Here is a 24,146-nt window from a genome sequence, read left to right as displayed (position 1 = left end):
CTCGGCTTACTCCATGGCTGTTTATGAACGTGCACTTCAGTGTACATGCCACATGGTGACGCCACAATGTCACAAACAAATAGGTCTATATTTATGTGTTTTTGATCATATACAGTTTATGGTTGTGAAAGCAAGTGTTACCAAAAACTCATTTCAGTGTGGAATATCGTGACCGAATAATAATTCCATGTAATAATAATTTTAAAACACGTTGGGTAGGATTTTTAATAAGTTAGCTGGCCAAACCAAACTCCTACATTTCCCACAAACAACTGCACCATCCTGACCCCGCCTAACTCTCTCGACTCGGGCTTTTTATGTGAAGTTTCTGTTTTGCACTGATTTGATCGGTCGTCCTTCGGTCAGTGTTGGGCTGTACACTCCCAGCCCTGCACACTCTAAGCCCTGCGTATCCGGGGCTTCACCGAAAACAGTGCAGCTTCGCTCCGCCTCGACCCCGACTCTTCCCGCAGCCCGAGGAGGATGTCCACTGGGCTGCTGTGCTCCAGAGCCGCGGCGGCGCTTTAGGAAGAAGTTCTCGGGCGCATTAGCAAAACAAGGCCGTTTTACAGCGTTGCTAATATTGAACGAGGGAGCCGTTTGAGTTGGGAACTGCATGGCTCTTACACTGTTTCCAGGAGTTTCTACGTAAAGACAGGGGCTATGTTGGCAGTGCCAGGCCGGGGCGCGGACGGGCAGGAGATGCCTTCAGGCTAGCGCGGCTAACGTGGATGGACCGCGGGCTAGCGTGGGCACGCAGGGCACAGCCAGGAAATACTTGATCTGCCCTACACTTTGCAGCACATTTTAATTTGTCATTCTTCCATAGTAGTTGTTTACCAGAATGCTTTTTGGCTTTGTTGGTTTAAATGTCTCCAGCATATGTAGCTGCACTACTGGACGTTAGCTAGCTTTGCTTAATAACTTCAGTAACAAAACTGCATAACTCAAGCGCACGGGCTGTACTTTGGTGTTGTCCAGCTCACACTGTATCTGTCACAATGGAGGGGAACCCACAGCCGCAGAAAAGTACCCCGCTGTCTCGAGAACTGACGAGAATAATCAGCAGCTACAACAAGCACTCAATCCAGCTAAAGATGAACCTGAAGGAGACCCACGCTTTCTTCAGGGAAATTAGACAAAACTACAGCAATGCGTGCGCATCAACTATAGGCACGGAGTCAGCCTCCTTTGAAGCAGGTAGGTGTGCTCACCTGTTCATCCAACAGGAGCCTGAGATGAATGACATAGGAAAGCTTATAAACTATTTTCAGCCAATACAATCACACAAAATTGTAGAATCTTATCACCAAACACCGGAAAGAAGACCAACAAACCATTCGAACAATGTTTTCTTTTATGTTTTTTCTTTTCCTGCATGATTTCATGTTTAATATTATTTTTCCAGCATATGGTAAAGGCCTACTTTAAATGGAAAGAAAAAGCAAAACGTAAGCAACATAAACATTGCTATTACATGATCCACATTTATACTCCAAATAAAAAAAAACAACAACAATGACTCCTAAATTCCTTACATTTAATTTCTGGATAATGACTGCAGTTTATTCATTGGCCTTTATTGGTCTTGATTTATTGCCTAGTTTTTAACACATACAATTTGAGGATGTAAACGGCAACATCAGAATGAGAAAGTGATGCACAAAGTAGGCCACTGCAGTGCTGTGTGCTCTTCATTATACAAGTGTTTGAGACTGTGACTCAGCATCACTAAGGATTATGGCGAGTGCCCCTAATAAAGAGGCTGAATTGGTTCTTCTGTTTGTACTCCACATCTGAGGATTATACCAGGAAAAGATCCCCAAAGGCGAGACATTATGTAACAATTATAAACTGTGATCCTGTACATATTTTTAATAGTATTACACAAGTGTATATGTTTTAGAAAGCTCACTGATCTACTCCTGTTGCTATAGGGAGTGTTTTTGTGACGTTTTGTCTTCTCCTCTCCTTCAGGCCAGCTCAGCTGCATTTCATTTCCCAGTCATGAAGAGGAGTTCCTACGAAACACTGTGGGTGCTGCCCCCTATGTTGTCATCCTGGGACAGGACTGTGCTGCCCGGTACCAGCTCCTAAACTGCCTCCTGGGGGAGAGGCTCTTACCCCTGGGTCCGGAGGCCGGAGAGGCCTGTGAGGGCGTCCAGGGCACTGTGTGTAAAAGGCGTAAACTGTGTTTCAGTTATGGGCGACAGACGCGCCTCAGCCTGGCTCTGCCTGGCCAGTACGAGCTGGTCCATCAGCTGGCGGCCAACTGTGGGCGCTGGGACACTGTGCCTCGAGAGGACCTGGAGATCCACGAGGAGTGTGAGGACCCTGCACATAGGTTGGCTGAGCTGGAAATCACCCTGCACCACCCACTGCTGCAGGTAGGCACCAGCACCAAACTACATGAACCTATTCAGTAAGAATCATGAAATGACAATAACACTTGAAACCATTGACCAGTCCATGGTTCAGATTCATATTTAACAGAATACCGCAGAATGCAAGCTAATGCTTAGTATCTATATTCTGATAGATTGTTAACAAATACATTGGAAAAGCTTTTTAGTGGCTGGCATGATTCTAGTCAAGATGTATATTTTCCATTTTCAGCTTCAGACTTTACTGGGCAGATTCGATAGGCTTTTTGAGTAGTACTATGACCATTTCTACAACTATGGTTATGCATTGAAAATGGTAAAGAAGAATGCAGTGCATTATGAATTTATTATTATGTTTTTATTTATTGTGGTATCAAAACTGATTACTTCAATACCAAGAAAAAAGATTCACAAAGTTTGAAATTGTATTATTGTGACAACACTTCAGCTGATTGATTTCCAAGTAGATCTTATTTAACATTTCTTTTTTGCCTCCGCTCAAGACACAAACAGGTTTCTATTTTGCACCTACTGAAAGAACAATTGTAGTGTTCCAGTATTAACTCTGGTATTCAGTCACTGCAACCTGAAAATGACAATATCTTGTGGGAGTGAATAGATTTTGCACGGTGTGAGGATTGTAGTCACTTCTTATCAGGGGTGACACGTGGAAACTAGTCCTTAATCCTTTAGAGCAAGGCCCTTTTTGAGCATCATACTGCCCCACAAACTAGGCCAGGCCTAGCCGTGTCCTGGGGCAGCCCACCCGCCCTGCCCCCTTACGTAATGCCGCTGGTCTGGTGTGATTCACATGACTGGGACTCTTAACTCTAAAATCCTTCGCTGTGATGAAGTCACCATGGTTACAGCCGTGTCTTGGGATACTTTCCGTTCTCGTGCCTGAAATAACTTTTAATAAACAACATTTTGCCATTTTTTTATTTTATTTTTTTCTATATCTACTAAAAGATTAAAAGACAAATAAATCTTGCATATCCAGTTTCCTTTCTCATTGATTTTTGGCTGAATGTGTTATTGTTGCTTTGAATCCAAGGTTTTAATATTGAAACATTATCCCTCTTGGTCTCTTTCTGTTGATTTAAAGGAAACAAATGTTTAGGAGTGACTGAAGCCCCAGAATCTCACTGGTCACTGCGAATGTCACACTTCACTGTCACTGCAGCACTTCTGTTGAGACCAGCAGATGTAAACCAATGTGCTAATTAGCCTTATCCCAGAAATTTACTAAGCTTCCCAACCAGAACTTAATCACCCCGTAACCCAGGGGACACAAAGTCGTGACATATTCATTATTTCTCAAGTACTTTCAGGTCGGTTGTTTTGAGTTCATGGAGCTATAGCAATAACCAGTGGTGCTCAGCTCGTTATCAGATCCATGTAAATTTAGCGAGGGCTCTTAAATGTGCTTATTTCTGACACTTTGAATATGTAGGTCAGAAAGCTGTCAGCTGTATTAAGCGTTCAGATGAGGAATAAACAGAATAAAACACAAAATAGCCTATAGACATGTTTGTTTATGTTGTGCACCAGGACAGTTGTAACAGTGCTCTGATTTGGCTGCTTGTTTTTAATGTTTTCAGCCTATCTTTGTCCCAGAGAAGTGCTCAGAGGGGCTTGTTTCTTGGAGACAGGACTGACTGTCGCCTTTGTGCTGCTGTGTTCTGACTCTTCTGGGTCTCAGCATCAGTCTATTTCTGGTTGTTATTTATAAAGGGTTAAACAAACCTTTAATGTGCGTCATTTGACTGCCCTTTTCCAGGATCACCATGTCAAACATTTGACATTTGGTTTGGGTTAATGGTGCACAAGCCTGGCATATATACATTATTTGTTTTATGTTTTTGTGATACCAGTTTTGTAGTGTTTTGGTACAATTTTGTACAAAAAGTGGAACTACACATACTCAAATTTTCCTAAGCAACTTTGTAACAGGACTCTCTACTTTTAGGAAGCAAAAGTAATGGTGGTGCCATGCCCTAATGTTCAGCCCATTGAAGAGGCCCTGGAGGACTACACTCGCGGAGTGATTCCCATCCTGCTTTATGCCATTAACCAGGACACACTGAGCACAGAGCAGGTGTGCGAGCTCCGAAAAGTCAAAGAGATGCTCCTGTATCCCCTTTGCTTCATCCGAGTCCCCGACTCCTCCACAGCAGTGTCCCCTGACCTGGGGCACCGTCCCGAAAAAGACAAGGACAAAGAGAAGAGCTCCTTGCACAAACAGCTGCTGTCTCTGGGTCTGCTCAGCGGCTCTGCAGGAAACTGCTCCTGTGGAGCCCCCAGTCAGACCCCCGCTCCGGGAGCTAAGCCCCAGAGCATGCTGGGAGAAGGCTTTGACCGACTGCACCGACTACTTGTGCCATTCGCTCGACAAGTACTGCAAAATCAACAAGTGGAGGCTGCCAACATGCTCAACGGACTGCACTGTCGCTGCCTGGATCTCTTCATTAACCAGGTTTGACTACTGCCACTGTGCTGTGTTCCAATCCAAGGCATATCATTATAACCACAAGTGGATTCCCACTTTTTCTCTCAGTGATCCCTATTTTACCACTGGTAACCCAAATGTCCCAATGTCCTACCTGATAAGCTACTGTTTAAAAAAAGATCTACAATTTTTATGGTTACAAAAATGTGATGGATAAGTAATCATTTGAAATTAAAATGCCTTCTCCCTCTTATAATTCAAGTAGTCTAGTTTGGCCCTTTTTAATACTCTTGTGACGTGATGATGATCATTGCAATACATACAGAGGTCCATATAAAAAGATGGTCCAAGGGTTTGTTATTAGGATTGTAATTCAGTCTAAATGCTATGGCCTATTCTCTGCCCCCTCCACAGGCGTTTGACATGCAGAGGGACCTCCAGATCACGCCTCGCAGACTGGAGTATACCCGGGAAAAAGAGGGCGAGCTCTTCACATCTCTTATGGCCATTGCAAATCGCAAACAGGAGGAAATGAAGGAGATGATCATTGAGACGCTTAGCAGCATGAAGGAGCAGCTTTTGGAAGATGCTGCTAACCTCGAATTTACAGGTTAATTTAAAGTTAATATTAATGTAATACAATTTTTTTCTTATAATAAACTTTATAATAAGGTTAAATTTGTCTTGCATGCATCCACATCAATAAAAAAAAGAGTAACTTTTTTATAGGGTCTCAGCATAATGTGATTTAAAAAAAAAAGAAATCATAAATGAACATTTCAAATAGTTATAACTTAAAATGAATATTCATTGTCATAATAGAACCACCAGAACCATTTTATTCATGAAATAATTTATGTGTTCCATTTTATTCTTGTTTACGGTCTTATGGTTGATCCTGTTAGATGTCAGGTTTATAATGGAAAAAAAAAAATTGTATGATTTCAATAATAACAATGCCAGGCAGCACTGATGAGGTAAAATGAAATGTATGCTCTAGAACTACTGTAGCTAAATGAAATATTACTATACAAAGTGATAGCTAGTCTTCCTGTAATAAACAATAGGGGACATAAAGCTGCTCTTTTGAATTAGGACTCGTCTATAATCTAATGGTGGCCCTGAACTAGTTTTGCTAATTTAAGACATAATAATTATTTGTGCAGAAAAGATGTCTTGTACAAAAATTGGAAGCATCCTCTTTAGTCCCATGTTTAAATTAGCTCACAATAGTTAGATTAGATTAGTCAGATTTTGTTTGATAAATATCCATGCTTTGGTTTTTACTAATCTGGCACATATTTTTTGCCTTCATGTAATAAAGGGGGATTTTATTTTTTCATTTCCTGCAACAGAATAGCATGATGGCATTATTGACATACTTTTTTGTGTAAATTCCTTTGGTTTTCGTAATGTTTGGGTTGCACAGCTGTTGTCGGCAAACAGAGCTGTTCTGTAGAATGAGTACGATCTACATTTCACAACACTGACTCATCAGTTCAAATAAGTCAGTACTTAATGTGCTGCTTTCATTCGGTTTAGTTATTCGGTTTTAAACTATTTAGCTCCAGTATTTTTAGTTTTTCCATTCTGTCATTGCTACAAAAACACATTATTTCTACTGGATATAGATGTGTTGTATAGAACCCAGTGGCTTTTGTGGTGCAATTTCTCAGTTTCTCAAGGCCTAAGTCCTATTGTAGACATGATAGACAATATGACTGATATCGTAATTGTTTTGGAGGTCATCTGTAATATACATTTTATAGCTGCAAAAAGAGTTGATTACAAATAAAATGTAATCTTCTGGAGTGTATAAAGTGATATTTCTGCACAGTCCATTCACTTTAGTTTGATACTTGAATCTTGAACAAGACACATTTCTGATGGACTACCATAATATTGTCTGAACACAGCAAAAAACTGAGATATTAATTTTTGTCAATATTGCCCAATCCTACCAAATTATTGTTGAATAACAAACCCTTGGACTACTACAAAACTCTTAATTAATTTGTTGCAATTCCCCTCTTTTATTAAATTATTTAATTTGATGACCTGAAGCTGTAATTTCACTTACTGTGGTAATTGTTTCCATATCCTATAGGAACTGAAATATTTCATCTTGTTTACAGATATTATTGTCACTACAAACGGAGAGGCTGTTACATCAAAGGAGATAAAGTCGTGCATCCACCAGATCCAGGAGCTGATCGTGGTGCGGCTGAACCAGGCGGTGGCCAACAAACTCATCAGCTCTGTGGACTATCTTAGAGAGAGTTTTGTGGGCACTTTGGAGCGTTGCCTCAACAGTTTAGAGAAGTCCAACATGGAGTCCTCTGTGCACAACGTCACCTCAAACCACCTCAAACAGGTCTGTGACATCAGAAACACTGATGGTTTCAGGGTTATAAAAACCTTGCCTGACCAGCCAGTCCTTCCTTCATTCTGTTTGAATCCAGAAGGGTCTGGAATCGGACCATAGAGCCTATCATTTAGAATAAAATATATAACTTCTTTTACCTGAGATAAATAACAGTTTGGTGCTTTGCCCAAATCCACATTTCTCAGTCCTGTTTATTGTAAGCCCCGATGTTTTGCCTGAACAGACCATGTGTCTCTCTGATGAGTTAGTCTACCTCTTAATCACTCCCTCTGCAATCAGAGAGACAAGACACGGTTACAGACCCACTCGTCTTAGTAAAGTTTTGTCAAACAGTGTGGTTTTGGCTGGCCAGGTAAATAAAAAACTGAATAAAAACACATTATAAACATATCAGGAACAATAGTATTACACATGTTGCCTTTTTTGTAAAGTTTTATGTTTTAAATATCTTTTAGATATGTCAAAGTGATCATACCGAAATGGCAAACTACAGTTATATGCTGTAAATATTATTGGATTCATTTCAATTCATTTTATTTTTGTAACGCCCAAAATCACAACAACAGTTGTCTCGAAGGGCGTTCATGTTTTGGTTGATGGGGGAAACCGGAGTACCCGGAGGAAACCCATCCAGACACGGGGAGAAACATGCAAAACTCCACACAGAAAGGCCTGGGCGACCCGGGGATCGAACTAAACCCTCTTGCTGTGAGGCATGAGTGTTGCCACTCAGCCACCGTGCTGCCTACACGGTGGCTGAGAGCAAAGATGTGAGAAAATAGGAACTGAGGAAAGCCTTTTTTAACTTTAAAAGTCTCTTAATAACACTTAACAGAACGGAAGCAATAACACCGTTACCTAAAAGTGGAAACAATAAATATTATCTAGTGCATTAAGTGTTTTAATAAACATGGCCACCACATGTCTCAATGGCTTAATAGGTTAATTTAGTGTTTTATCCAGCTTTTTCAAGCCAGTAAATACAGTAAACCCCAAAAGACACATGTTGCAGTTTCATGATACCGTAGACAATACAGTATGTTAACAATGCATTCACAAAGGACTGAGGATTTCATTGTTCATGCCTTTTCTGCTTTTGTCACAGTTACTAAACGCTGCCTATCACGTGGAGGTCACCTTTCACTCCGGCTCTTCTGTAACGCGCCTGGTATGGGAACAAATCAAACAGGTGTGTAGCATTTCTACAACTCATTAATTGTATAATGTCCGTTTTTGGGTTTTTGCCACTGTTATGGGGTGTGTGTAAAATGTGTATACACACTCAATTCATGGAAGTCTTATGGGGACCAAAATCAGGTTCCCACGATGTAAATCCTTTATTACGAGATCAACTACATGATTTAAATTTAAGATAAGAAGTTAAAATAGGTGAGGTTAGTCAATGTAATGTGTGTGTTGTTTTTGTTTTTTTAGATAATTCACCGGATAACCTTTGTGAACCCCCCGGCCATTACTTCAGAGTGGAAGCGTAAAGTGGCCCAGGATGCCATTGAGAGTCTAAGCGCCGCCAAACTGGCCCGAAGCATCTGCTCCCAATTCAGGACGAGACTCAACAGTTCACACGAGGCCTTCGCTGCATCTCTACGTCAGGTAAACTCAATATTATTATTTTCAGGAGTTATTTGTGTTGTAAACAAGTTTACAAATTAACCAATAAGCCTTGGTGGCATTGGTAGGATTCAACCTTTTGAATTTTGTGTTTTATTTATCCAAAGCTAAATAGTGGCACATAGTATGGCGTTTCCAATAAAGGGAAATGCCATAGCAGTTAGTGGAAATTCATTAATCTTATAGACAATAGTTACTATGCTAGCACCAGAGAACAATTGTAGAGTTAAATCCTATTTTGTGTTTGGCAGGGAAATTTCAGATGCTAATCCCACTATACTTTTGTCCCCAGTCCTGTGTCTATGGTTGATGTGTGAAACAGTGTAATTATTTACATAAGTAGAAGCAGAACAATGAAATGGTCTCACCAGTCTTGGGTGTAATTGACCAGGGCTAAAAGGCTATAATCTCCTATCAAGCCCAGTAACGACTAGAACCAAGTGCCATGTTATTTTGTTATGTTCCTTATTAGTTTATTGATATAATATTAATCAGTCTGTTTCTTCAAAAGAAACAGCTCTTATCCAAGTTCAATGCTGCCTTTCCCTTTATGTTATACTCTTATCTAACACTATCTTCTGTACTTTTCTTAGAGCTACTGCTGCTTCTCTATGCTTTCATTTATTCTTCATCATGTAAATATGTGTGACTGTGGCTCTGACCAATCCATTTGAGTCTAACTGCCCTGATGACAATCATCACATGATGAACAGTGTGGCTCACATCACTGCATTTCCATGGTCCCTCTCTTAATAAAGTTACATACATTATATGCTCGTAACCATTGTCAGTCTGAAGCAGATAAAGTTACTCTTTGTGCCCAAATGAGCCAACTGTTGCAGTTTTACTCGCTTGTGAATTTATTACAGAAAATCTTCGCTGCAATGTTTCAATAAATGCTGGGAATGGTATGTGCCATGTCTTGAAACAATGAGGAAAATTCACAGATTGGTCTATTTAAAATTGCATGACGAAGCTTCATGATGGATGATATTAATTTGTTCTCCCTAAAATGCAGCTTTTTACTTCAGTGATAATTACATAGATGTGGTGCTGGTTATAATGAGGTCGTTAAGCGTCTACTGCTAACCAGTTTAACCCTACATGCCAGTAGAATGTAGCAAACCCAATACTAGTTTTTATGCAGCTAATTATTGCATGTGTTTGCAGTTGGAGGAGGGGCACACGGGTCGCCTGGAGCGCACCGAGGACCTGTGGCTGCGTGTGAGGAAAGACCACGCCCCTCGCCTTGCCCGTCTGTCGCTGGAGAGCCGCTCCCTCAGAGACGTCCTGCTGCATGGTGAATCACAACTACATCCTGCCTGTTACAAACTGCCAACACAAGTTTTTTACCAGTCAGTTTAATATTATAGATGCAGTGTATGAAGGCAATTTTATTTAGTCTTAAATGTGCAGTTTCTGATTTTTCCTTTATAAATCGTTTTATTCAATTTATTTATTTGATTACAGCTATAAAAAAAAAAAACAACCTTAAAACATACTGTGAGTGATGCCTCTCCATAAATATGACCTGCACCTTGGTTTGGTGGTGCCAGGTGCTTGTCTCCATAGGGATGGAAAAATGTAATGCGGTACTGTGTAACCTCAGTAACATCTCCATGAACGCAAAGAGGCAGTGGGCACTGCACCTGAAAAGTTACATAGTGCACCCTTTAAATAGACTTTTGTCATTGCATCATTGCTTTTGGCTTGCATCAACATTTTCTAACAGCCAGCATGGGACCTACATTCAAGTAGCTTTAAAACTGAAAGGCCAATGTTTATCCATTTAATTACTTTAATTGTCTCAGCTTTTAATCTTTATAATTTTTTCCCAAATGATTGAAAATGAGTACTGAGCATCAGGTGGAGACAAGGGGTAGGTGGTAATGCTCATGTATCAAATTGAGGACAATATGGGTTATTAAAAGCTCAAGTTAATTTTGCATAATATGTTTAACTATATTGTATTATATACCTTGTGTTTTCTTTCCAGGTAAGCCAAAGTTGGGGCGAGAGTTGGGCCGTGGCCAGTATGGAGTGGTGTACTTGTGTGACAGTTGGGGGGGACATTACCCCTGTGCGCTCAAGTCAGTGGTGCCCCCTGATGACAAGCACTGGAATGACCTCGCCTTGGAGTTTCACTACACGAGGTACAAACCAGACCAAACACTAACTGGGACCTATGCTTTATGGGAAGTGTCACTGTTTTGGAGTCAGGGAAAATACCAGTGATATTTAAAACCCGAATGTGGCCCATCCATTGTGACAGCTGCTTTAAAAGGTCATGACTCCACCCATTTAACAGTAAATAGTTGTGACTGTTCCGGCCTGGAGGATTTTCTCACTGGTGTGCGAGGACAATGACATCACAGTACTCCATTAGCTGTTTTCATAATACTAATACTAATAATACTTCTTACTCTTACTTAGTACTGCTTTAATATGGTTGGTATTCATGTACTCAAAAGCCAAGTCAACATATCAGTACAAACAATCTGACACGTTGTTATTAAAAACAATACTGCAGACCAGCATATATGTGTGTGTGTATATATATATATATATATATATGTGTATATATATATGTATGTATGTGTATATATATAACATTCAATCATGTTTAATTCTCACTTTATTATACTTATATTAAACTGTTACAATTACATGACATGACATGAAGAATGGATTTCTTTGAAAAAGATTTACTGACCACAAAGTAAGGCTAAACGAAAATAAACTATAAACTGCACTGCTATTGAAAATCTTGAACGATATCTTGAACCATTACCGGTTATTTTGTAATAGTTAATTATTTTGATCAGACTCGATACCCAGGCAGTATCCATATAGTATAATTTTATCTCTAATGTTGAATGTGAAATGTCATGCTGTTTATTTGTGTGTGATTGAACAAAAATCAAATGAAAGGTGATAATGAACCAAATCAGTAATAAAATGATCAGGTACAACATTTGTGTATTTTCTGTTGATTTCTCAGATCTCTTCCCAAACACGAGCGGCTGGTGGACCTCCATGGGTCAGTGATAGACCACACATACGCAGGGGGCTCTAGCATAGCAGTGCTGCTCATAATGGAGAGGCTACATAGAGACCTGTACACAGGACTGAAGGTACCGGTAATACTTGCCAGCAACTACAATTATCCCCTAAATTTACATTAAGTTTAGTTTATTGGTTTATTTTAACAGAGACCATGTGCAAACACATTAATCTCATAAATGAGATGCTCTACACCAGATTTAGCTAAAACTAGTTTCATCTGCTGTCCCCGTGCAGGTTACAAACAAGTAAAATACGGTACATCTAACTGTACATCTAGGTGTCCATCTGTCCATTCATCTGCAAATCTAGATTCTATATTATTTTATTAATTTTGTAAATTAAACATTTTCTCTCTGTGTTGTAGCTTACCACTGCAGAATGTAGAATGAATGAATAATCTAATGTAAAGGGTCTTTGAGTGATATGATTAGATATGAAGGGAAGTAAGCCTGTCATGATAATTACCATATGGACTTATCGTTCAATACATGAAAGCTGGAACAATATATTTCTGGGCTCAATATTTATCGTGGAGACTTTTTCTTTGTAAACACAGGAAGATTTTTGTTGTAATACAGTAAGATATGAGCTGTTCAATGAGTAATTTTTATTGCTATTATTGCTTCTTCTGCTATTTATTTGTTGCAGCTCATGTCTGTATAATGCTAATGATACTGTATATTTTAAAAAAAATGGTTTACTGGGATTATCCTGCTTGTGTCAAAGGCATGAAGTAGTTTTAATGATATCTTTTATTGTGGTATTTTTCTCAAGCAATATATTGTGCTTCAAAATGTGTTATCATGCCAGGCCTAAAGGGAACTTATTAGATTTATTAGAATTCGTTTTTCTGACTTTTTGACAGGCTGGTTTGTCCCTGAAGGAGAGGCTGCAGATTGCTCTTGATGTGGTTGAGGGCATCCGCTTCCTTCACAGCCAGGGCTTACTACACAGAGACATTAAACTAAAAAATGTCCTGGTGAGTTCATTGGTGGTCAGTAAGAAACCACTGTAAAGAATTGAAACCACAAGGACCTCAATGCTCCATTTCTGTCACCATATCTTTAAATTTCTTCAATTTTTTTCAGTTGGACAAGCAAAATCGAGCTAAGATCACTGACCTGGGATTTTGTAAGCCTGAAGCCATGATGTCGGGCAGCATTGTTGGGACCCCCATTCACATGGCACCTGAGCTCTTCACAGGTTTGTGAATCATATATTTTGAGTTTTGCACCGAATGTTGGCATCGTGCAATCATTTTTAATGAGCATAAACACTTCTTTTTACCCCCTAGGAAAATATGATAACTCTGTTGACGTGTATGCCTTTGGGATCTTGTTCTGGTACCTGTGCACTGGTTCAGTGAAGCTCCCTGAAGCTTTTGAGAAATGCTCCAGCAAAGACCAGCTCTGGACCAATGTTAAAAAAGGTAAAATTCAGAATACTTGCCCACTGTATTTAATTACATGTCCAGTGTCTACAACAAGATGACATAACATTCCCTGACTGGTAAAGCGATAACATCAGTCTGCAGCGGTCAGCATCTATTAAGTGGTCTATTGAGGGAGTAGTGGCGAAATGGCCATGTTCAATATTGTGTAACTGAACCTAGGTTGCCAGGGCTTTAATCTGCAAATTGAGGACACATGCATGCTTTTTGAGTATGTGGACAATCCATGCATTAAAACATTAAAATTATTAGTAAAACAAATATTTCATTTGTTGAAAATCCTCAGTTGAAATCTTTAAATCTTAGAACATAGATAAGTAATGTTGTAGTAATGTGTCTTATATAATGTTTCCTTATTGTCTTGTCCTCTGTATTTGCCTAGTCTTTTTTCTTCAGCCGAAATGTATTGTTTTTCATCCTGTAGGGTCCCGACCGGAGCGTCTGCCCAGTTTTGATGAGGAGTGCTGGCAGCTAATGGAGGCATGTTGGAATGGCGACCCGTCCCAGAGGCCGCTGCTGGGCATCGTGGAGCCCAGCCTGCAAAGCATCATGGGCCGTATGTGTGGGCCGGAGCGCAAGGGCAGCAGCCTTGAGGACTCAAATTGAACTCACTCCAGAGTGTATTTTGTTGTATTTATGAAGTTGTGTGGGAAAAACTGGTGATACTGAATTGTCCTTCACTTTCACCATGCTGCAATTATTTATAAGGAGTCGAACCAATGTGTGTAGATTTGAATTTTATCGATGGATTTGTACACTGCCCCCTACAGTTCAGTTGCCTTGTAGCTGTTATGTTAATTGCTACTCTGTTGTTGTATGTTATTAGATGTAATATGTTTAAAAAGTAGCCCGTTCCCAGTATTAAGAGAAAATATAAATATATAAAAGATTCATTTTAGATTATATTTAAGCTGAACATTTCTGCATCTATTCAAACACATCTTTTTAATAAAATCCTCTGTTACACAATCCTCTTATTTTTCATTGTTCAGTCAAATGTCTAGCATTTACAAAATAACCAACAGTTGGTAATTGTTGAAACAATAAAACTATATCATCGTGATATAGTAGAATATTTTTTTCTGTAAAAATGGCCACAAAAGCTACATAACAGGAAAGCTACAATTACATTTGTTGCAGTCATCTTTCGCAATAATTAAAATTTCACATTGCAATTTTAAATTTACTTAACCTCTTTAATAGTGGAGATTCTTGACTTGAGTGTTCATTATGTCTCACGAGAGAATTGAAAACACTGCGACCATTGTTCAGGTTATTTCCCTCAAGTCAAATCCTACACTGTAAACAGCGCTGCTGTCTGTGGGTCAAACAGTCAAATGGACAGATGAGGTATTTATGAACTCAGGCAAAATATGAGGCTGAACAAAATGGAAGCAAAGGTTGACTGAGCAGTTTTGAAATACAGAAACATTGACTTGTTGGAACTGTGAACTACATTATTAATCTTAATCTTAATTTTTAAGATTAAAATGTTTTGCTAGGACTAGTTATTTTTCAGTTTTTGTCTTTGTCCTCTGATAAGAAATATGCACATTCAAATCAAATTTAGACATTTTACATGAAAACATTTGAAATACTACTGAGAAAAAAGTATACTAAAACTTGTATAAAACTGTTTAATCAGTAAAAAATGGTTGTAAAAGACAGATACCAGTGGAAATGTAACATTTGATGGCATTGTAAGGACATTGTAGTTCACTTTCAGTTTAAAGTTGTCAAAATGGCATCCATATATACAATTAAAAACAATGGTACAAAGTCAGATTGGTCTTTTAAACATGGTCTGCATGAGTAATGGACGTATAGATACTTTTACTTCATAGATTCATTTAAAGATATGTCCTTTTTCCATTTACAGGCTGCTCTGTACAGTTTAAACATCTCCAATAGTCTTACAGCACACATTTACATACAATTCATTATTTTACAAGGACAAAACTTCACAGCTAAACTATAAAACACAGCTGCTAAGTCTCTGAATGCATCCATCATTCGAAAATTTTAAATGTCTTTAGAAATTGAGCTCCGAAAGGCATCAGAAGTCTTAAGTAGTCCTTTTCCATTATATGTAGAACAGTGGTTCTTCAGCTTTTGACTTGGAAAGCCTCCTTCATTCAGTAAAATAGCTTATTCACAAAAAGATCTTTGCTTTTTCCTCACAAAGTCCATGAATCAACTTGCAACTTGTAAACAGCTTACTGTGTCAACACATGAGACTCCATTTTGTGCCTTTTGGACATTTATTGGACCATATTCTTCTGAAATAAAACTGGCACCAATGCAAATATTAACGTACAGTGAAACAATTCAAGAAAAGAAAGTTCCCTGAATGCTTACTTATGGACCCACGAGTATGACTTATTTTCAGTCATAGAAAAACATTGTAACAGAAAGAAAACTACCTGCAAGCAAATACAGGCAGGAATAAACAAAAGTGCATTGCTTCAAGTATGTAAACAATATATTTTTAAAGGGACAATATGTGACAGTGCAGTGACTCCTGAGGTTTTGGCACAACACTTTGAGCACTCTTTGTCCATTCACAACATGATATAAATATACATCGACGCTCTTTCAGAGGCTAAGAGACTGAATCCTTTGTTTTGTCCCATTGGGTATTTGTGAAGAAGTCCATACTGGAGAGGGAGGCTCTATGACCTGCAAAGACACACCCCTCTGTAAGCGCGGTCACATGGAGGTGTTGCAATGGCTGCTGGGAGATTACGGTGGGCAGAGGATGAAGATGGTGGATGACGAAGGTGATTTCAGAGACAAACAGAAAAGACAACACAGCGTGGACATGGTGAGATTATGGTGTGCTTGTAAACTTGTAAACATGTAAAACAAAGATGGTGAGTGATGGCAGATGCTAAAATAATTCTGATTTTGAGTAAAAAGGGATCAAAAATTCAAGGGATAAAATTAAAGAATAAAAATCTATGGTTTTTGAAAAGGGAGAAGGGCAAAAAAATTGGTTAGACACAGTATCAGTTTTGATGATCTTTTGATATAATATACAGGTCATGTAATAGTCCAAGTGCAATTAATTATCACCTAGGCCTAGAAGTGCCATAGATTTAACATTTTACTTTAAATATTTTTGTGCAAAAAATTTTAAGCAAAAAGACTTGAATTAAATTTCGCATTTGTTTGAGGCACAACTCCTTGAGATGTATCGTCTTATTTTCATAGGGTTTTTTAAAACATAAAATAAATTGTTGTTTAGGGCATTACATATATATATTTAGGTATATGGGGTGCATTCTGTGGGATATATATCAGCTATATTGCATGAGCTTAAAATTATGCCATTAAAAAGTTCTTATATTTTATGGCTGTTCCCTTTACTTGTGGCAGATTTATGCAAATATAAAGCATGAACATGAGACAGACTAAAAGTGATACCCACAGTAACAGCTAAAGACAACAGACTGATGAACTGGGACGTACATTGATAACACTAAACGTATCTACATACACAGGACATGGACAGAGGACACTGGTGATGTTTTTAGGTTATGTAGTGGTACTCACTCTGATCCTGAGGAGTCTCCATCTACCGTCCCGGCCTTGATGCTGAGCACCACCCCGTTGAGCTGGTCCTGCAGAGTGGGTTTAGCTGGACCAGGCCGTCCTTCACTGGATGATGACCCATGAGAGGACGCCACTGTATCCACCAAATCACTGTTGATACGGTTCCCTCCATTTCTCTCCACAATAGGAGAGAGTTTCTTTTTTAAGATGCCTGAAAGATAAAAGTGTCATCAAAGTTTGTTTATGTTAGTCGGCAGTTCAAGCTTTTGATTGAGTCTTATTCATTTACAGTGACACAATTCCAGTGGCATAATCTTAAAATTGCATTATGTAACTTTTCTGTGGGGCTTGTATCCATGGAAATGTTAAGGCATTCTAACTGAAAGCAGGAATGCCTCACCAAAAATCTGAGCTGGAATTTAGCACCGCCACCTGCTTGTCTTATGTTTCATGCCATAAAGCCAAAGCAAGAATCTCTCCATGGAGACAGAAGAGGATCCTCAGTCAGAAAAATTACATAATGCGCATTTAAGTGGAAATAACACACATAATCACATTGTCATTTACCTTTGTGTGGGTGTGTGTTGAGGTGGGATAGTCCCGGTATCTGCACGGTGGTGGAGTCCAGTGAACGTGCCTCTGGTATTGTCCTCAGATTTGATTCTGAATTTGTGACTTTGAGTTCACTGTCACTGCCTGAGCCCGGGTAGTCGGGCCAGTATGTTTTTGTCATACCGTTATCTATTAAAATAATAATAATTTGGATAAATATCAAACTACAACTTCATATGTTCATATCCAGGAGCATCAACACTGAGATATTATCAGATAAAGTAACCACATCCCTTTGGAAAATATTAAAATAATCTTCTAAAATACAAACTCTTAATTTCCAGTTCAAATTGTGGTTTTGATTTTTTTTACCTGGTGGCCTTTTTGTCCCATTGGATGCCAGATTTTCCCAGCATTCCTCAGGAGGAAGGGGGCCATCCTCATCCTCACTGTCGGAGGAGTGGGTCGAGGCGTAGGATTCACTCTGATCGTCCTCCAAAGACAAGTCGCTGTCTGAGTCGCTGTCATGGTCTACATACAGAGAGAGGAGAAGGAATTTTTCTAGTTCTATACCGTATTTTTTTTTATGATGGAATTTTTTTAAATTTACCATCAGGGTCTTTATTCTCAGGAAAGTGGGCCATGTGGTCATTCATAGCTATTTGTGCTTGGCTGTTGTTTAAACCGTCATCCCTAAAAATATGAATAAGAATACAAGCATTTATTTTCACATAATCCAGTTTGATCATATTAGCATTTGCATGTATTTAATTCATACCTAAGGACAAATGGCACATAGCTCTGTTGGCTCTTTCCGCTCTGCATGGTGCCGTTCAGAGAGATACTAGAGTCTGCGAAAGGAAGGTGGTACAACTTGCCGTCTTTGTAGTTTGTGTTGCATTTGTAAATCTGGAAGTAAAAAAGAGAAATTAGACAGGCCCAGAAGCATTTTTAAGCATTTCTTTATAGCAACACAATAACACAAATAACACAAATGACTTTTCAAAATGTGTGCTGTTTACTGAAATGTTTACAATATTGGATTGATCTGATATTTTGTAGTTTAGAGTTGACACCTTTTGTTGTTCTTGTAACTGTTTATGTTGTTGTTAATGTAACTGCTTTTGGTTGCGATGCCAACAAGTTGATGTGAAGGTTCTGTTCATCAGGTACTGGTCTGTATGGGAGACTGACTCTATAGGAGTTGAGACTGCTGTTCTTTAGCCCTTGTGCTCAGACGATAAGCAAAAGAAGAAGTTCTGCATGTTTCCTTACACCAGAATGCTATGATATTATAAATCAGATGTTCAGATTGTAACTCTTACAATAATTCTTACTTAACAAGTAGTTCCCTCAAATACTGGTTTTCTCTCTAAAATATATTTTGGGCCACTACTATTACTTGAGTAATAATATTTTGAAGTGAGTGAAGTTTTTGTTTTAGCGTAGCATTTTTTTTTTAGGTTATGTGAAAACAATATGTAATCTAAAAACCATTGCAATCAAATGAAACAGTGAATGAGTTGTATTGAGAGAGGGAGGTCATGTGACTGCAGCTGCGAGAGGTGTCTCAACAGTGTTTAAGCAGTGGCAGACTCACAGAGGCTTTAGACTTCATCATGTGATCTGGGCGCTTGCGGCTGCAGCAGTATTTCATTGCAGTCCTCGCCTCTTTGTTAAATACAATTCGAAAGAAGAATATGAATGGGCCCTGTGTTGGAAAGTAAAAATGGGATTATTTTAGGCATGCCTTTTTAAAGTTTGTTTTTATGACAGACTGGTGTGTTGTGCTCACCTGTAAACAGTTGAATCCCGCAAACAGGTAATGGAAAATGATGATGTCACTGTTGACAGACAGCAATGCCAGGAAACATGTGACCAAAACCAGGAAGAGTACCCCACCTGCTGTCTTCAAACCCGCTCTTCAATCACAGGAGACGGAACAGAGAATTAAAAGGAATATTTGGATGCTTAATAGGAATTTAAAAGAGTCAAGATGGAGACTGATAAGGAATACACAAAAAGATCAGACAAAAAATGGTTACATCACAGCAAACAAAGCAGCACTGTCCAAATACTATCTGAGAAATCAAAATGCAACTTTTGGATTTCAATAGATGTGCTGTTTACTTCTAAGAACAGTTATTATTAAAAGGCATTCCAGAATTTACAGGTTAGAAAAAACAACACCAGGAAGTGAATCATTGTCACAATATCAACTCACATTCGGGGCTCTTTCTTTTCAATGCTGTGGTGTTTGGGTGAGCAGGAGGCTTTTGAGGATAGAATGTAAAGAAAAATATTCATCTGAAAACACAAGAAAATACAAAGATTACAAAATGACACATGCAAATGAGAAATGTTTCTTATTTATTTCAGACAACTGACCGACACAGCAATCGCGATTGGTCCAGCAAAGCTCCAAATCAGAGTATCATACATTGACAACCAGCAATAATCAGGGTTCCCGTAGCCTTCAGGATCCAGACCAACAGCCAAACCTGCAAAACAACAAACCTTACGCCTCTGCATCATCTTTAGTGGCCTAAATTTGAACTTATGAGACCAAACCAGTGATGAAGGCAGGTACGCCCCAGCCGATCAGGTAGTAAAACCTCATTGGTCCATAGTTGATGTCTCGGACTTCACTGATCATGCGGTAGATGTGCAGCCCCTCCAGGAACAGCCAGGAGAAGGAGCAGAGGTAGAAGAAGTGCAGCAGAATGGCGATGACCGTACACAAAAACTGGAACAGAAGATTCTGACATTAACAAATCAATACAGCAAGAGAAGGTTCTTAATTTTTTTTAATTATTTGTAGCTTAAAGCTAGTTACCAACAAAAATTTCTTTTTAGGGGTAGGCAACATTTTTTTTTCCCAAAAATTGACGTAACAAATGCTCATTAGCAAATTTCTGTAAATATAGGCCAGTGTAATCTATTACTATGCTATAATAATTATTATCAAAAATTTATGAGGAGAGCCAGATTAAAACAGTCTGAGGGCCTTAGATAGTCCTATAAACAAATACAGAAAATACATAAACTTTTTGTGAGGGAGTACACCACTTGGCTCCCTGAGATTTTTAATGCTTTGCCAGAACTTTTCCACAGGATGTATGTATTTTACTGAATCACAAAATATTATTACCGGGTTGTCAGCCTGATTGATGCCCAGAATGAAGATGAGCTCGGAGAGGAAGAGTGCGATGGTCCCATTGTTGATAATGCTGGTCTTGTTGCTCTGCATAGCCCTCAGACTCAGGAGGAAGATGCAGGTGAGGAAGAGGAAGCCCAGAGTCGCCCCTACTGTGCTCCACGTCAGGAGTTTGACTGGCAGGATCTCTCCGTTCTAACACAGAAACATCATGAATGAATCAGACATGGTCACAACTGAAATAAAGGACAACTCACAATAATTTAGTCTTTAGAAAATATAGTTTCGATGTGATATAGAGAGAATTAGAATTAAAAATATATACATTTTATAATCATAAATTGCAATTAGTCTTTGCTTTGTTTGCTTACCTCTCTCCTGGAGACGTCCATGAGCACTGCAAAGCTCGTCATGTGATAACACTGACAGCTGATGTGAGTACTATTTCTGAAAACCACCTCACAACCCTTCGCTGACCAGCCCCCACTTCCACTACTGTCAAAAACACAAAACATTTACTTTAATACCAACTGTGTTAAATGAGTGTGCATTTGTGTGTTGTTGTACTTACAGTATGGTGTGGTTCCAGAAGACACAGATGGGTTTAGAGCGCTCCTCTGTGGCCACAAGGCGGAACTGCACTGTGATGGGTTTGTCCAGTGGGTGCTGAAGGAGCTCGTCGTTGTCATGGACAGTAATACTGACCACTGGTGTGTTGATAACTGGACGCTTTGGGACTCTGAGAAGGAAACGTTTTAGAAAAGTTCATATCATTTAAACTGTAATTAAGTGCTTTAGATTTACAATAATGTAAATATAGGCATATACATACATAATGTTACACTTAAATTATAAAGAATGTGTCATGAAGATAAAAAAAATAGTCCCAACATAACTGCAAGATTGATGGTTTTACCTCAGAAACTGCTTGTTATTAATTTGTAAGTAATGTAGGAATTGAAGTACATAAAAGAGTAAACATATTTGTAGTACTCACCTAAGACTTCTTTTGTCTGGGTCGTAGTTTTCGGGCAGCAGTGGAGCCAGACTGTGGAAGATAATGACACTGGCCACTGCGTCTTGCTGGTCCTCATTGGGATGTCTCCTCTGGCGGTTCATGGAGCGGTTTTTCTGAGATGAATCGGGGAAAACGTCCAAATGTCTGTGACCTTTAGTGTCCACTGGAGGGGGCTGGAACACTGAGTCTGGTAGGGTCACAGCTGTCTCCAAATCCACAGGGCGAGGACCTCTCAGCGCCTGATACCGGGGCAGTTTGGCTCCCGCAAAGTTTGTCTTTTTAAGGCGATCCACAGAGATGACTATGGGGAATACAAGCAAAATATAAAATATAATAAAGACAATCAACAACCACTTTAATTAGTAATTAGTAGCTAACTTTGAATAATTCCTGTGTTAATGAAAATAATATCATGATACTCAAATTTTAAACTTATTTTCTATACTAGGGCAAGGCACAATGCCGATTTTGATAATGCAATGATAATAATAATACAAAAAAAAAAGTAAGACCATACAGTACAATTTTTAAGACCACATATTAGTTGTTAAAACTTTAATATTACCATGGTTACCACCAAGGATAAATAGAGTTATATTGGTTGATGTGCACGTCTGATATAGATCAAGACCATTCTTAGACTATTGAGTTCAAATGAGTATCTAGTATTGATGCTAGTTTTTGTAGCAATATGTATTTGGTTATCAATTCTATGTGCAAATAAACACTAGGTGAAGTTGAAGACAAGGACTAATCAGGATAAAGAAATATAAAAATATGTACTGTTTTCTGGAAGATTAATTATAAACATATTACACTCTTGACATATAATGCATACCTATATGTGGTGTGACAATGGTGAAGGGGCTGAGGTAAGTCTTCCTCATGTTTTGTGCCAGGGTGTTGGCGTATTCCTCGAAGTGTCTAAGGAGTGCCGCTGTGCCCCCATCTGAGCGCTGGATCAGGTCCCAGTGCGGCCGTGTCTCCGGGGAGAGGATGGCACTGCCCACACGTACCAGATTCTGCCAAAGCGGAGAGTTTAGAGTGAAGACAGTCAGTGAAATTTTCTTAAGTAGGGCTGGGCAATGCATTTAATTTGAACCGAGATCAAGATTCAGTCATGTCTTGTTTGTATGACAGCTAAAAGCATTATACTTGTGAAATATGTATTGTAAATTTGGTGGATGTGTACTTGGGCTTATGTTGCTGTGTTGTCTTTTCTTTGTGTTAAAGCATGTGACCCCCTGTCCCTAGACAAATTTTTCCCACGGGAGACAATAAAGGACTATCTTATCTTAAAAGCAGCCTCAAGCATTTTCACAGTATCACCTCTGTCACTGATACAGCAAGAATATTGGAGGTGCCATTTGAAGTACATGCCTAAATATAATTTAGTATTGTTTTGACTAACATAGACCTATATCTAAACATCTAGTAAAATAGGTCCGATATTATTTCATTTAAAATTAATAATAAAGATTTTTTTGTTCACAATGTTAACCTGGAAACATGGGTCTCAAAGTAGGTGTAAATCAGTATTAACTAAACTTAAGCATAACAAAATCCTTAAACTGGACTAAATTCAAACAGGATAGGACCCACTAAAAAACTTAGTAAAATTGTCTGAAATATGAAGTTCAAAAACCTCAAAAAGATAATTATAGACTCTAGTCTGTATGCCAGCAGAGGAACCTACACCGCATATTGAGAACACCATGGTTGATGCACTGTATGTACCTCAGTGAAGTGGACGTCCTGGGTGGCTGTGAGATTGAATCCTTGCTGGGTGCTCTCGTGCTGTAACAGTCTCTTGGTGAGGTGGTAGGCCACCTTCACATCACTGCCAAAGTACTTCTCTGTGTGAAGAGTGGCATTGGCCAACATGGCTGCAGTCTGCTGGACACGGCTCGAATCCAACAGCGAGGCATTACGGCCTAACTTTTCAGACTGGACAAAAAATAAAAATAATCATGGAACCAAATAACCAGGAAACTATATTTGTGAATAAGAAAAACACATTTATTATGCAAAATCTGCTTTTTTAGCTTTTAACAATGGTGTGATTTTCCTTCATCAGGTTACTTCAATTAATATTTCTGTTTACAATGAACAAAATGTTAAATAATGATCTACAAATGTAATAATTTAAAAAGCATAATATGTGTTCTCAAAGGCGCCCTAAAGAAGACACTATTTAAAGAAGCAATTTTGTAGCTCCTTTAACGGAAAGACAATTACAATCATAAAAGTGTACAATAACAGTTTAAAAGAAGTAGAGTGGGATAGTCTGAGCAGGGATTTGATTATAAATCAAATGTTACAGCAGATAATAAGAGATATCAATTATTATTAATAATTCATTATTGTGTAATTACCAGGGCTTCCAGCTTGCTAAATGTAACACTGGTACAGTTGAACAGATTGGGGGGCAGCCAGCCCTTGTGCTCATCACAGTGGCGAATTGCAGTTCCTAAAGAGAGAGAGACGTCACATGAGAAAT

At 38.8% G+C, this 24,146-nt stretch overlaps 3 protein-coding genes across 3 annotated transcripts in view; 1 reads left to right on the top strand and 2 right to left on the bottom strand.

Moving 5' to 3' along the window:
- The first annotated feature begins 319 nt into the window (after window positions 1-319).
- On the top strand, window positions 320-14,333 carry dstyk (dual serine/threonine and tyrosine protein kinase). The gene is made up of 14 exons (XM_033966017.2): window positions 320-1,200; window positions 1,978-2,387; window positions 4,354-4,860; window positions 5,248-5,443; window positions 6,969-7,207; window positions 8,325-8,408; window positions 8,654-8,830; window positions 10,019-10,148; window positions 10,845-11,001; window positions 11,850-11,982; window positions 12,780-12,893; window positions 13,003-13,117; window positions 13,209-13,343; window positions 13,789-14,333. The coding sequence occupies exons 1-14, from the start codon at window positions 1,002-1,004 to the stop codon at window positions 13,968-13,970; spliced, it is 2,778 nt and encodes a 925-aa protein (XP_033821908.1). The 5' UTR covers window positions 320-1,001; the 3' UTR covers window positions 13,971-14,333.
- atad3 (ATPase family AAA domain containing 3) overlaps window positions 5,873-24,146 on the bottom strand; it is a 166,195-nt gene continuing 147,921 nt past the window's right edge. The window contains exon 17 of the mRNA XM_033967321.2: window positions 5,873-5,884. The gene's annotated coding sequence lies outside the window, so the exon portion shown is untranslated. The remainder of the gene's footprint in view (window positions 5,885-24,146) is intronic.
- celsr2 (cadherin, EGF LAG seven-pass G-type receptor 2) overlaps window positions 14,988-24,146 on the bottom strand; it is a 59,399-nt gene continuing 50,240 nt past the window's right edge. The window contains exons 17-34 of the mRNA XM_055221963.1: window positions 24,022-24,116; window positions 23,384-23,593; window positions 22,485-22,668; window positions 21,626-21,947; window positions 21,200-21,367; window positions 21,000-21,123; window positions 20,623-20,823; window positions 20,043-20,217; window positions 19,860-19,972; window positions 19,696-19,778; window positions 19,267-19,393; window positions 19,072-19,182; window positions 18,250-18,380; window positions 18,082-18,164; window positions 17,844-18,002; window positions 17,487-17,660; window positions 16,920-17,130; window positions 14,988-16,043 (exon numbers count right to left, since the gene is read on the bottom strand). Of these exons, the coding sequence (XP_055077938.1) occupies window positions 16,037-16,043; window positions 16,920-17,130; window positions 17,487-17,660; window positions 17,844-18,002; window positions 18,082-18,164; window positions 18,250-18,380; window positions 19,072-19,182; window positions 19,267-19,393; window positions 19,696-19,778; window positions 19,860-19,972; window positions 20,043-20,217; window positions 20,623-20,823; window positions 21,000-21,123; window positions 21,200-21,367; window positions 21,626-21,947; window positions 22,485-22,668; window positions 23,384-23,593; window positions 24,022-24,116 (2,678 nt within the window). The 3' untranslated portion in view covers window positions 14,988-16,036. The remainder of the gene's footprint in view (window positions 16,044-16,919; window positions 17,131-17,486; window positions 17,661-17,843; window positions 18,003-18,081; window positions 18,165-18,249; window positions 18,381-19,071; window positions 19,183-19,266; window positions 19,394-19,695; window positions 19,779-19,859; window positions 19,973-20,042; window positions 20,218-20,622; window positions 20,824-20,999; window positions 21,124-21,199; window positions 21,368-21,625; window positions 21,948-22,484; window positions 22,669-23,383; window positions 23,594-24,021; window positions 24,117-24,146) is intronic.

The sequence above is a fragment of the Periophthalmus magnuspinnatus genome, chromosome 5 (assembly GCF_009829125.3).
Source record: "Periophthalmus magnuspinnatus isolate fPerMag1 chromosome 5, fPerMag1.2.pri, whole genome shotgun sequence".
Lineage (NCBI taxonomy): Eukaryota > Metazoa > Chordata > Actinopteri > Gobiiformes > Gobiidae > Periophthalmus > Periophthalmus magnuspinnatus.
This window is presented reverse-complemented; position numbering and strand designations above follow the sequence as displayed.

What these genes read in the sequence shown, in the direction of transcription:
- dstyk (XM_033966017.2), top strand. Translation starts at nt 1,002, where the DNA reads ATGGAGGGGAACCCACAGCCGCAGAAAAGTACCCCGCTGTCTCGAGAA. An exon ending in TTGGAGTTTCACTACACGAG is followed by an intron (nt 11,002 to 11,849) that starts GTACAAACCAGA and finishes TTGATTTCTCAG; the next exon opens with ATCTCTTCCCAAACACGAGC. An exon ending in ACCTGTACACAGGACTGAAG is followed by an intron (nt 11,983 to 12,779) that starts GTACCGGTAATA and finishes ACTTTTTGACAG; the next exon opens with GCTGGTTTGTCCCTGAAGGA.